Genomic DNA, 14430 nt, shown 5'->3' on the forward strand with positions numbered 1-14430 from the left:
TTAACTTCTCTCCCAGTTCCAAAGTCTCAATCCCTTTTAAATGCAAAATTAGGAATAAGTCTTTTGGTGCTAAGTGACTATAAAAGCAGTGTGATATTATTGACCTTAAAGTACCCATTTCCCCTATCTGTAGTGAAATAAGTTCTATTACCTCAAAAAGATCCCATATATTAACCTAATAAACCTATTTTCTGTGAAATAGCTGTTGGTTTAAAATATCCTGGAAGGTAATAAAAACTCATGTGTCTTCCCCAGCTATTAATGGAAGAATGTTTGGGAACTTACAAGGCCTCACAATGCATGTGGGAGATGAAGTCAACTGGTATCTGATGGGAATGGGCAATGAAATAGACTTGCACTCGGTACATTTCCATGGCCACAGCTTCCAATACCAGGTAAGGGCCAACCATGGTCATTATTCCTGCTCTATTTGAAAATGTTTTACAGCAAATGAAGAAAATATTTCCTCAGAGAGACTTATGAAAAGTTTAAGGTTTTAAGAGACAATATTTTACACATAGTACTGCATTTATGTCAAATATATATAGCACAGGGAGCTCAGCTCGGTGCTCTGTGATGACCTAGATGGGTGGGATGGGGGTGGGGGATGGGAGGGAGGTCCAAGAGGGAGGGGATACAGGTATACATATAGCTGATTGACTTCGTTGTACAGCAGAAACTAACACAACATTGTAAAGCAATTATACTCCAATAAAAAAAAAAGAGAGAGACAACTAAATTATTTTCAGAGTGTGACACACAGCAATTTCAGTCACCATTACGAACCTTTTTACACCTTGGGCTCTCCCTTAGATTTCGTTTTTACTGGATTTTCTTGGAGTTCTGCTCACATTTTCCTGGGCAAGGCCTTTGAACAGAATTGTCAGCAGAGAGGGTAGGAATGTTCACGTAATGATGGATTAGAGAGTAGAGACAAGACTTTATTATAACCTTTGCCTCTTCTAAGTTCTGGATCTCAAATAGCCTGAAGTGAACAAGATCGGCACAAGATTGGTGTCAAGCAACTGATTGGTCCCTAGATCTCAATCCTACTTTGACTTCTCACCCAGTGCTGATTTCAGCAGGAATCAATAACCCTTTTGGAAATGCTTTTGTCTTACCTTCACGTTAACACAGAAAATTCAGAAGCTACCACAAAGCACACTGCAGAACCATTTTATTCTCGCTTTTTGTTTGACTTATTAGCAGACTTTCAATTCCATCCCTGCCGAAATACCGCCCGAATACTCTGTCAAGACTCTACCTGAACTGCCCCTGGTTTGGGCTTCTCCATTGGCCTCCTTTCCTGCTCCCTTCATTACCTACCAACCTCAAAGTTTAACAGACAAGCTCATCTAGGGTAGGTTCGGCAAGAGTGAGATTTAAGACTGAAATGAGGCCACAGCTAAATTCCTTTGTGTAACTCAAGTGCTCTGATAAAAAGGCAAACCAGGCCTTCCCTGGTGGCGCAGTGGTTGAGAGTCGGCCTGCCGATGCAGAGGACACGGGCTCGTGCCCCGGTCCGGGAGGATCCCACATGCCGCGGAGCGGCTGGGCCCGTGAGCCTGCGCGTCTGGAGCCTGTGCTCCGCAGCAGGAGAGGCCACAACAGTGAGAGGCCCCCATACCGCAAAAAAAAAAAAAAAAAAAAAAAAAAAAAGGCAAACCAGAGTCAGATGTTCCTGACTGATGAATTCACTTTCATCGTATCTTTCCTTCACACCCATTTAATAGCCCACAGTGCAAAGGGTTTAGCAAAGACCACTACCTCATTGTTTGTATTAGACACAGCAATGTGCAGGGTCTCTCTCTTTCTTTTTTTAACGGATTTATCCATTTTCTAATATCCCTGAGCTGGCCAATGAAATGAACTCTCACATATAATAAACATTATATTTTTCTAATTAAGCACAGGGGCATTTATAGTTCTGATGTCTTTGACATTTTCCCTGGGACATACCAAACCTTAGAAATGTCTCCAAAAACACCTGGAATCTGGTTACTCCACTGCCATGTGACTGACCACATTCATGCTGGAATGGAAACTACTTACACCGTTCTACCAAATGAAGGTAAATATCCACTTAGTAATTCTAGAAGGTATATATCACAAATATAATTAAGATGCACTACTTTGCCTATATATCAATACTTCCCCCCAACTGAAGCTTTTTTGAATTTGCTGCCCTGATTCTTCCTTCTCTACCTCCAAATAGGAATTTTTTTTACTGCTAAGTGGTGTGGGATACTGCTTATCTTCTGACAGCTGGTACTGATAACAGCACCAGTAGTCTCTACACTAATACAAACTGACACCAATTTGATGCAGTGTAATTAATATTCCTAAAACTGACATGTGTAAGAGAGTAGTTGTGACTTAACAAAAGACATTTAAAATATAATTTCTTTCTTAATAGAAAACATTAACTTTTATTCTAGGAAGTACCTGGTACAGGAAAAAGCATCCCCCCCCACAAAAAAAACCCCATATAACTAATATAATTTCAAAGAGTCAATCAGGCAGAACAGTGTCTTTCTGTGCTTCTGGGGGAGGGGAGGAATTACTGATTATTGTTTTGTCAGTGATTGTCTTAGGCCATTCGGGCTGCTGTAACAAAATACCACACTGAGTAGCTTATAAGTAACAGAAATTTATTTTCCTAGTTCTGGAGGCTGTTAGCCTGAGGTCAGGGTGCCAACATGGTTGGGTTAGGGTCCTTTTCCAGGTTGCAGACTTATTATACCTTCACATGGCAGAAGGGACAAGCTACTTCTCCAGGAGCCTCTTTTATCAGGGCACTAATCCCATTCACCAGGGCTCCACCCTCATGACCCAATCACTTCCCAAAGGCCCCACCACCTAACACTATCACCTTGGGCATTAGGCTTTCAACATATGAATTTTGGGGGCACACAAACATTTAGACCATAGCAAAGATCCAGGAAAAAAAAACAGAATCTATTTTTGGATTCTAAAATCTTGCTGCTTCGCCCACCCCAGCAAGAACACTCCCTCCTATGCAGGCACATGCATATACACACACACAATAAAAACACAGGAAAACAAGCAGCCCTTTTATGGATAAACACTAAAAACTAAAGAAATGCATTATATAAAGAGTAAAATTCCTGCTACCAACAAGGGATTAATTTCCAAAATATACAAACAGCTCATACAGCTTAATATCAAAAAAAAAAACCCAATCAAAAAATGGGCAAAAGACCTAAATAGACATTTCTCCAAAGACATACGGATGGCCAATGGACACATGAAAAGATGCTCAGTATCACTAATAATTAGAGTCATGCAAATCAAAACTATAATGAGGTATCTCCTCACATCAGTCAGAATGGCCATCGTTAAAAAGTCTATAAATAGGGCTTCCCTGGTGGTGCAGTGGTTGGGAGTCCGCCTGCCGATGCAGGGGACACGGGGTCGTGCCCCGGTCTGGGAGGATCCCACATGCCGCGGAGTGGCTGGGCCCGTGGGCCATGGCTGCTGGGCCTGCGTGTCTGGAACCTGTGCTCCGCAGCAGAAGAGGCCACAGCAGTTGAGAGGCCCGCGTACTGCAAAAAAAAAAGAAAAAAAGTCTACAAATAAAAAATGCTGGAGATGGTGTGGATAAAAAGGTACCATCCTACATTGTTGATGGGAATGTAAATTGGTGCAGTACAGAGGTTCCTTAAAAAACTAAAAATACAGTTACCATATAATCCTACAATCCCACCCCTGGGTATATATCTGGAGAAAACTCTAACTTGAAAAGATACATGCACCCCAATGTTCAAAGTAGCACTATTTATCAATACAATAGCCAAGACACAGAAGCAACCTAAATGTCCATCGACAAATGAATGGATAAAGAAGATATGGGGTGTGTGTGTGTGTGTGTGTGTGTGTATATATATACATATATATATATACACACACATACATACACACAATGGAATATTACTCAGCCATAAAAAACAAAATAATGCAATTTGCAGCAACATGGATGGACCTACAGATTATCATATTAAGTGAAGTAAGTCAGACAAAGACAAATATCTTATGATATCACTTATATGTGGAATATAAAAAAATGATACAAATGAACTTACTTACAAAACAGAAATAGACTCACAGACATAGAAAACAAACTTATGGTTACCAAAGGAAATACTGTGTGGGGGGACAGGGGCAGGAGATAAATTAGTAGTTTGGGATTAACATATACACACTACTATATATAAAACAGGTAAACAACAAGGACCTACTGTATAGCAGAGGGCACTATACTCTGTATCCTGTAATAACCTATAATGGAAAAGAATCTGAAAAAGAACATATATATATTTGAATCACTTTGCTGTACACCTGAAACTAACACAACATTGTAAATTAACTATACTTCAATTTTAAAAACTGAGGTTAAAAAAAAAAGTAAAATTCCTGCTTTTTGGTTGCAGGCTTTGGTGTTTCCTGAGTCTTCTGAGTTCAGAATTGTTGGAATTGGCAATGGCAAATCCAATGAGGGGAAATGATGTAGAGAAAACAACTCGTGTTTCCTCCTCACACTGGCATAAAAGAGAACATATAAATGGAAGAAAATACAGAAGTAAATATATTTCAAAACCTAAAAATCACTGAAAGATTACCTGTCAGTGCAAACGAAAAGTTTTAATTTCTGTTCCTGGGTCTTACACAAAGACCTCATAACATGAAAAACTATTTCCACTAAAACTCTTTATTACAAAGTGTGGTACTGAGAGCACCAGAACACCAAAGGCTCAGACAAATATATAAACCACTGGGTCTAATGCCAGTAACTGCTGAACAAGGTGAAGAGTCAAACATGAGAAAGAAAACCTTAAGTAGAGCTTAAAGAACATTAGCACACATGTAAACCACACAAAAGGATGGTCCTGCTCAGACTGATAATCAAAAGTGAAGGAATACCAAGGCAGGCATTCTGGAAATTCATGTGTGCAAATGCCTAACATGTAGAGGATGCTGCTACAGGCTAAGCCTACACACAAAGACCATGAAAAAATTCCTCCTGTAGGATAAGCCTGGGAGGGGATAAGCGAGATGACTGTTTCCTTGGTTAAGAAAGGGGAGACTGTTTTAAAAGCCCTACTAAAAACTGTAGAACGATTAGCAATGCGAAGGCAAAACACATGTTGGAAAAAAAGATTAAAGGGAAATTTGACTTTTACTAAGAGAAAAGGTATTGCATGGAACTGAAAGAAGCAGTAATGAACAAAAAAGATAGTTTGAACTATTCACAGAAAAATGGGGAGCCACATTTATCAGTCTGAATTATCTTTAAATGAAAGTTTGATAAAGCTTTGGCCAAGTTTACCTTAATTCTAAATCTTAGAAGAATTTCAGCCTACCACGACAGAGACAAGGGAGAAATCAAGTTATAGTGAAATCTTTCAATATTTTGCACAGGGAGACAATTTTCTCCACAAAGAAAAGAATCACTAGAAAAGAATTGTGGATATCCTGTCATGCTTAATGTAATGCCTTATTTCTACCAGAGGAAGCATAATAAAGACCTCCTCTGACAAATATAAAAGGTACTTTTTTTAGACTGACACTTCCATGACAGTTATATAACCTCTTGGAGCTGTCTGAGGGGAAAAGCTTACTTAGCTCTAAGGTCCTTATAGGCAGGGAGTGTATATTCTGTACTTCTAGTAGGTGCACAAATCCAATCCAATACCCTGCTTGGTAAATATCTAACCACATATTAACTCAATAAAAAGGAATTTTAAAAACTTTTTTGGACACAACGTCAGACTTATCAGAAAAGTTGCTAGAGCAGTACCAAAAAAATTCCTGTATACCCTTTACCCAGGTTCCCCAAATGTTAACAGTTTGTACAGCATCATGTACTTTCTCGTCCTTTCTCCTATCTCCGTATCTCTTTATACACACACAGACTACAGAAATTGTAAATACATATACCCCTATTTCCTAAGAACAAGAATATTCTTATACATAAACAAAGTACACCTATCAAAATCAGGAAATTAAAAACAATCCAATACTACAGACCCCTTCCATATTTCACCAATTATTCTAATCATGTTCTTCAGAGAAAAAGAAAATCCAACTCATGCACTGAGTTCAGCTGACATGTCTTCTTGTCTTCTTAGTCTGGAGCAGTTCCTTGGTCTTTGTCTTTCCCAACTTTGACATTTTTAAAGAATACAGGGCAGTCACTTTGTAGAATGTGACTTCAATTTGGGTTTGTCTAACGTTTCCTTATGATCAGATTCGGATTATGCATTTTTTGGCAAGATTCTCCCAGAAGGGATATTGTGGTTTTCTCAGCATACACGTCAAGAGACACAAGATGTTGATTTGTTCCCTTACTGGTTGTGTTCATTTTGAGCATTTGGGCTTATGGTGGTGTCTGCCAGGTTTCTCCACTATAAAATGACTAATTTTCCCTTGATAATAAATAAATATCTTGCAGGGAGGAAAGTTAATTTGTCTTTAAATAAAGCAGTACTAGAGTGAGAGATGTGTTTTAAATATATAAAGAGCAGAAAAATATAAATGAATCAAGAATAAAGAAAATAACTTTTAAAAAACTAGAATATATTTAAAGCACCATGTGCCATTTTTTTAACCATATGATATATACTATTTTTAATAATGGTCTTAAAATTTCTTTTTCTATAGAGACCAAGTCTGGATATAAGAAATAAATTGGTGATAAAAGAAAAAAAAAAAAAGAAAAAACAATGATTCATAACAATGTTATGTGAAAGTGTTGAATAGAAGGCTTACTTGGAATGGCTATAAGCATTAAAAAAAAGACTGAAAACATATACTTTTGTGCATTTATGGGGATAACTGTGTTACAATGTTTCATATGAAAAGATCAATAGACCGTATTATGACACATGACTGACTCTAATACACATATCACCACCATTAGGGCTTTACAAAACTGTATTTAAAAAAAAAAAATCTATGAGCAGATGTTGTCCTGGACAGTCCTCAAAGGATCACTATTAAGATTCAATGATTTCAATAATAAATAAAAAAATAAACAAACAAACAAACAAATAAGATCCAATGAAATGTTTCCAAACTTCGGCTTCCCATCAATCCCTCTAACATACTGCTGACATCAGTCCTAATGGACCAGTGGAATAGGGGCACAGGTGTAGAGGAAGTAAAATAAAAAATTAAACAGATAAAATAAAATATTAGTAATAAAATTTCAAAACGGTGAGGCCAATATTGAACTTCTAATCTACAGAACTGTAAGATAATTAATTTTGTGTTGTTTTAAGCCACTAAGCCTGTGATAATTTGTTACAGCAGCAATAGAAAATCAATAGGGTACCCTTTGAAGATGTCAATTATACCTAAATAAAACTGGTAAAATTTTTTTGTTAATTTTAAATTAAAAAAATGTTTAAATAAAATAAAACAAATTTTTAAAATAAAATAAAATGTTGCCAATCTGAGTTTTGTGAACCCTCGAAATGATGATCAAAAGGAAGTTAACATGGAACTGGAGAAAGGCAGAGTTGAGAAACAATCTATAAATTAAATCCTGGCAAAGACGAATGTTGCCATCAGGAGAAAAGTTTTCAAAATATCGTTGTGGAAACATCAGGTGAGTAACATTTTTGCCCAGCCTTAACTAAAGTCAAAGCACACTATCAAGGAACTGAACTGGGACTCAAAATTATTTAATAAGAGGCTAAAAAAAAGACACAGTTCTTTATATTTCTTTATTTTCACATACACTCTGGCTAAAAGAGCAAGAGTCCACATCAACAAAAAATGGAAACAAGGCTTTGGCTGAAAAACATGCACTCAACAAATCACGTTAATAGCCAGACAAGAAGAAAGTCAGCTTTGTAAACTTCTATTTCATTTGATTCAGAGAGAAACTTAGCATGTATTTTAAAAGTAACAAGAAAATAAAGTTTGAAATCTTTTACTGTGGGAAAACATTAACATCTTTCTCAAAGAAAATAACTGTTTTTAAAAGGGACCCAGTAGAAAAATCTGGAAAAATCAAAAAGGTTAAATTGTGGACCACTTGGAATGACATTCTTTCGAGCATACTTACAAATTGTTTGTGTTCCCGGGATGAAAAAGATTGTCATGTCTCCAACAACAGTAAATTGATGTTCCTTGGAATAGAAGTCAGTCTCTACCTTTAAAAATATATGCCTTCTTTGAGGAAACTCCTATATCTTGTAGCTTTTTTACATTCTGGACAATTAAATGGACTCAGGTCATAAATTATGAAACTAATACTATCACTGAGGTAAGCAGCCTGAAAGCATTTGCAATATATGTACATGTTCAATATAAAAGTCCTTTATATATATTTTTTTTATCTGGCATTCAGTTTTGAAAAATTCAGTCTCATATGTGGTATATTTCAAATGATACCTTTAAGTCAATGATTTCTTTCGACTGCAGTAAAGAAGATATGGCAAGAAAAATGCTGCAGTGCCATCTTCTGGGAGGACATTTAAGAAATCCCTTAGTTGTAGTTCCACAGCAACAACTGACAGTGTTTCTGTTTGTAGGAAAGAATATCTGAGTTAGAACTGAAATTCTGTCTTTCATCCTATTCTCTTATCACTCAACCAATTAGAAGCTAATTCAGGTGACAAAATGTTATAACTACGAGAGAGAGAGGAAAAAAACCCCAGAAAACCAGTCTTTTAAATCCAGACTGCTTTATGGTTCTAACAACTTCTTATTTATTCTTTCTAAAATCGTTTGTAGGAAAATACAATCAATTGAACACTGTTTTTAATGTTAGGACTATATTGCAGCTGATTTATAAAGACTGTTTGCTAGGACAGGAAATACTATTAATTGTTGGATGACATTTTCCTAAATCAGTTCCTCTCTATTATAAGATTTTTATGTTATTAATAAGCACGAATATGTTTTCAAGACCATTTACTTTGTTTCTCAAACTGCAAAATAATGTGTTCTAATGAATATTTTAAATATTAAGGAATTTAGTAAATATTTTTGTAAAGGTAACTATGTTATTTTATGATTCTGTTGTTTCTCGATGCATGCATGCTGCCCTCTGCTGGGAAGAGAAGGGGGTGACATTTAAGAACAATGTTCCCAAACCTTCTTCAGTCCATTCCGTGTGTGATTCTTGCATGCCCACCACTTATTCTATTTGCAGAGTAACCGGAATATAAAATCTCTGGCTCAGGTGTGCGTGCATCCATCCAAAGTCATCTGTCCAATATCCAGCAACCTAAACCATCCCTTACACAAAGGAATGACATGCTCTTGTGGCTAACAAGTTAATGAATAGGGTGACGTATGAGAAAGCTCCCTAGCTCTGGAATCGTACAGACTTGGGCAGCGATCACACGCTTCTACTTATGCTCTGGGTGACTTTAAGAAAGTCAACCTCCTGGGTCTTGGTTTCCTCATTTATAATGTAGTGGTACCATCTGCTAGCTTCCAGAGTCCTTTGTGAATCAATTTAAAATACAATGATGCACATCTGACACAAAATAGAACTTTAATAAACAATAACTGCTAACTAATTTGTAAAACCCATGAATTACCAATGTTTTCCTAGCAAACGAGTTTATTTTGCCTAAACGTGGAACCTGTAAGTAGTATCCTAGATACAGAAAAACTGAGGTGGGGGCCAGTGTAAAGTAGGTATAGAGCCAACAAAAATCTTGCCACTGCTCTATTCTCCTCTTCCTCCAACTAGTGACAGGCTAATACAGGTTACAACTCCAAGAACAAGGTCAATATCTTAAATCCACAGAGTACTTTAAATCCTCCAGTGTGTCTAGAGAATACGTGTCAAATGTTGAAAATAGTTATTTCTGGCTGGTGAAGTTTAAAATGACTTTTTAAACTTTGTAATTGACTATAGTACTAGAATTTTTATTGATAAGCACAGCTCACTGTCACAAAAACAGTCATAAGTACTGCCTTGAAACAAAGAAGTCAACCACTAACCCCAGTTTCAATGGCTCTGCATTAGTGCAACAGTTCTCAACTAGTACAGTTTTGTCCCCCAGGGGACATTTGGTGATGGCTGGAGACACTTCTGTTTTAACTGGGCAAGTGCTGTTGGTATTTAGTGTATTTAGTGAGTAGAGGCCAGGGATGCTGGTAACACCCTAAAATGCACAGGGGACACCTACACACAAATTATCTGGTCCAAGATGTCAGCAGTGACAAGGCTGAGGAATGCTGCATTAGAGAGTAAGAAATCCAAGCTCCTAAGCATATTACGTAAGTCCCTGACCTCCATCTCCAACCTCACCATCTTGCAATTTTTGCCTAACATTTTACTCTAGAGTCAGTCCTGAACCTCCCATTGGTCCCAGGCAATTAAAAAAACTGGCTTGCTTCAGGATACTCAGTAAGTAGCAGACTTGGAACTCAGTTCCAATTCTCCTAATTCCAATCCTGGTCCCTTCTTGGTATACCACAGCTGCCAACAGAGAGACTCCCCATGAAAACAGACCTGAGGTTATTCAGGTGTCTTCCCTTCAAATCAATCAATAGTTATAGAATACTCCATATGGAGAAGCATGTTGCTGGCAAGGAAAGTGCATCATGAAAAATGAATAAAACACTATACCAGCTCTGGAGGTATTACAATAAAGGTAAATCCCACACAGCATTTAGTTCCCATAAGCCACACACATACACACATGCACATGTGTGTGAATACACACATATTAAAGACACAGAAAAATGGAACATTTGGAGGAAAGATTATGGGGTAGTTATGAGTTTGTGGGTGTGGATCAGAAAAGGATGAAGAAAGAGTCGTTTGACTAAGATAATGATGTTACTGGGGTGTGAAGATGTGGGCTATCTGTACTGGAAAGTGATCTACCAACAAGAATAATCAGTTCAAATTTATGTGATAAATTTGGTGCAGATGGGGCTGGGCAATCAAACACCTGAAGCTTCCACCTTCTGACAACCAAAAAATCACTCAGAGAGGTGGGTAGGACAAATAGTACAAAGGCCCCTCCCTGTCTTCCCAATCAAAAACATACAACTTAATGGGAATTTCCAGAAAAACACCATCCAATGGCCACTTGGCTTTGCCTAACACTTTGAAAGTCAATTCCCTCAGCTGGAAAATACAATTCCAACACTGTCAACTCCTAATATTTTGTGCACACTGGTATCAATATAACCGTACTTTTGTCATCAGGCCAACCATTAACTGGTGATATTAACACACAAGAGTAGTGAAACTGATAACCATATAGCTATCAAGATTTATAAATGACTATGAATTATATAAAAATTCAAACAATAACTACCTACGCTGTAAAATACTGCATAATTTAGACACACTACACTTCTAAATCTTTGAGAAATTTATCATTCCTCAGTACTTGCTTACAATTATGATTAATAATGAAAATAATTTTAATTTCCTACATGAAGTAAATTAAGCACCCAGACCATTAATATAAAACGGACTTTAACGGCTATTCCAATTTTTAAAATACTGAGGCTGTGAGTTTCTCTGACTGCGATACTTTGTTAAGTGTCTGGAAAGATTAACTTAAAAGCATCAGCTCTAGAGCTAAAAGAGATAAATGAATATCAAATGTGGCGGCGGGAGCACATGAATGTTAAAAATAAGCTCTCCAGTTGATTCTGCGAAGACCCTCTTCCCCACACTTGAGAATCACATGAAAAACGAGAGACAGCAAGGCTTCAGCCAGTTATGGAAATGAGTACCCTCAACTCAATTTATAATCAAGCAAAAAAGATTATTTTACCTTTTAGTGATGATAAGTAAAGTTGATATTTCTCTCCACCACATTTTATTCTCTGACAAAGTTCAGGCAGCAGTTTTTTCCACCACAAAGTCTATCTTAGGGAAAAACGAATACTTTTTAAGTTTGATGCATTTTACACTCAGATTTCCAACAAGAAGAAAAAGATTGTGCAGGGAAGCCCAGGGCAAAAATATACATCATCTTGGTTAAGGAACAGACTTTGTTAGAACAGTATTCTGCTTAAGCTAGAGCATAAAAGTCAGATCTGTAACTTGAAAATCTAATAATATATACACTGTACATATGTACACCGCTGTTTTCAAGAAGAAACATAGACGTGTCTTGTTTCCATCTCTTAGGTAGCAAGAAAGTTCTAAAGTCAAAAACTCTTCTAATTTCTAAAGACCAGAGAGTCCACAAAGAATTTTCCCATCATTTATTATGTTTTCCAAATCTTCAGGTAATAGCCTACTTCATTGCCAAACAAGAGACCTTTAGTGAAGATAACATACAAGCACCATAAATTTTAACCGCCTCTAATGGTACTCAAAACATGTAACATATGGCTGCTGAGCCTGCGCGTCCAGAGCCTGTGCTCCGTGACGGGAGAGGCCACCGCAGTGAGAGGCCCGCGTACCGCAAAAAAAAAAAAAAAACATGTAACATATATGCTCTTTTAAGCCACACAGCCATGTGAGGTTGGACTGGCATAATCTGTCCCCATGTTGCAGATAAGGCAACAAGATTAACATTTGATTATCACTGATAAAGCCTAAAACCATAATCTGAAAAGCATACCCGATTCTCTTCTTTCAGTTCATGATTAGCATATGGGATGACTGCCTCCGGGCATCTCTCTAACAGCCTGTCTATGCACCGTTCATACTCTTCCAAACGCGTACGACACAGAACATGGACGCTGAGGCCAGCAACAGTGTCTTCTGAGAGTGGCTCCAAGAATGGAATAATGGAAGCTATGTCAAATGAAGGACCACATATGAGAGACTATAAACAGAAAAGTGAAATGTTATGGAATGAGGCGCCCAAAACACTAAAGCACAACATACAGAATACAGTTTTTAAAAAGAATAAATCTCACTCACCAAAAAAAAAACAGAATGTAATTTTAGAGCACACGCATATATTTACTTAGTAAGTCTAATTAGACCAAAGTATTAAATAATCTTGAAACCACTTCTAGTTTAAAGAAAAAAAGATCTGTTTAATACAAAGCTATGATTTTTTAAAATAACAGGGTTGTGTTTGCTCTGAATAGACTGTAAGTTTAAACTAATGCGAATGCTTTAAGATTCTATCCTTAGGATAGAATCAACATGGTGGTCAAGATTTATGTCCAATGATGTTCACCTCAAGAATATTTATAATACTGAAAAACCAGAAGAAATCTAAGCATTAAATAAGAAGGGATGAGTAAATAAATGATGATATATTCAAATGATGGTATATTTTATAGCTATCAAAATTGTTTTCAAAGGACAAAATACTCATGATAAAATTAGTAAAAAATCTCAATACAGGGCTTCCCTGGTGGCGCAGTGGTTGAGAGTCCACCTGCCGATGCAGGGGACATGGGTTCGTGCCCCAGTCCGGGAGGATCCCACATGCCACGGAGCGGCTGGGCCTGTGAGCCATGGCCGCAGAGCCTGCGAGTCCGGAGCCTGTGCTCCGCAGCAGGAGAGGCCACAGCAGTGAGAGGGCCATGTACCGCAAAAAGAAAAAAAAAAAAAAAATCTCAATACAAAATTATATTCAGAGGATGGTCAGTTGTATAAAATCTACATAGGTACATGCACATCTAGAAATGCCTTTGGAAGAGCATCGAAATTTGAAACAGAGACCAATTCACTGGAATGGGAGGACAAAGCCAACTTTCTTTTTCACACTTCCCTGTATTTTCCAAGGTTTCTAATAATAAGCATGCACTACACGAAGAACCAAAAATAAAATTTCACATTTAAGAAAACTACAGCAATCGTTAAGAACCTAATAATTTGTATCAATACCGTTTGCTACAACCTGAATGACACAGAGCAGCTATTATTTCAGTAGTCAGAACTTGACAATATTTTACTTTTAAACATTTAAACTATAAATACTACTTTTGATTCTGCCACCAAAATAATCTCTGCTTTCCCTTTCTTCTGGATAAAAAATGAAATGCTCATATCCTGATTTTCTTCTTCTTGTATCCTTTTTACTGCAGCGTCTTCTCAGACTCACAGGAGGACATGGAACATGAACTATCCATTTACAGTCAGCATCGTGATTTTATTCCAAATATCTACCAAGCAATGGCTAGGAGAGTAAGGTTGGTCCCTTTCCTTCCTGCAAGTTTAATATTCACCTTCATCTGAAAAATTTCCTGACAATAAGATAGCAAATATGAAATAAGGTGGTTAAAGTGAAATGAGTCAAAGCTTGGTACAAAATGGGTTACCCATGAACTTTTAAGTAGTTATATCCATATCATCAAGAAGTTTAAAAATAAGAAACACCAGGGAATTTCTTGGCGGTCCAGTGGTTAGGACTCCGCACTTTCACTGCTGAGGGCGCGGGTTCAATCTGTGGTCGGGGGACTAAGATACCAGAGCCACACAGGGCGACCAAAACAAACGAAAACCCT

General features: G+C 37.3%; 2 protein-coding genes across 12 annotated transcripts in view; one reads left to right on the top strand and one right to left on the bottom strand.

Annotated features, from left to right (window-relative positions):
- Positions 1-14430, top strand: part of CP (ceruloplasmin) — a 74549-nt gene that overhangs the window by 55769 nt on the left and 4350 nt on the right. The window contains exons 17-19 of one of the 3 annotated variants that reach the window (XM_067737530.1): positions 256-395; positions 1909-2071; positions 14011-14115. In XM_067737530.1, the coding sequence (XP_067593631.1) occupies positions 256-395; positions 1909-2071; positions 14011-14114 (407 nt within the window). In that variant the 3' untranslated portion in view covers position 14115. Of the gene's footprint in view, positions 1-255; positions 396-1908; positions 2072-4451; positions 5796-6681; positions 6831-14010; positions 14116-14430 lie in introns of those variants that run through there. The other 2 variants (XM_067737533.1, XM_067737531.1) reach the window with 2 other exon arrangements.
- HPS3 (HPS3 biogenesis of lysosomal organelles complex 2 subunit 1) overlaps positions 1-14430 on the bottom strand; it is a 94238-nt gene that overhangs the window by 41437 nt on the left and 38371 nt on the right. For 2 of the 9 annotated variants that reach the window (XM_067737542.1, XM_067737540.1), the window contains 3 exons: positions 12585-12791; positions 11787-11877; positions 7735-8551 (listed from right to left, as the gene is read on the bottom strand). In XM_067737542.1, the coding sequence (XP_067593643.1) occupies positions 8424-8551; positions 11787-11877; positions 12585-12791 (426 nt within the window). In that variant the 3' untranslated portion in view covers positions 7735-8423. Of the gene's footprint in view, positions 1-7734; positions 8552-11786; positions 11882-12584; positions 12792-14430 lie in introns of those variants that run through there. The other 7 variants (XM_067737538.1, XM_067737539.1, XR_010943466.1 and 4 more) reach the window with 7 other exon arrangements.

Source organism: Pseudorca crassidens, chromosome 5 (assembly GCF_039906515.1).
Source record: "Pseudorca crassidens isolate mPseCra1 chromosome 5, mPseCra1.hap1, whole genome shotgun sequence".
Lineage (NCBI taxonomy): Eukaryota > Metazoa > Chordata > Mammalia > Artiodactyla > Delphinidae > Pseudorca > Pseudorca crassidens.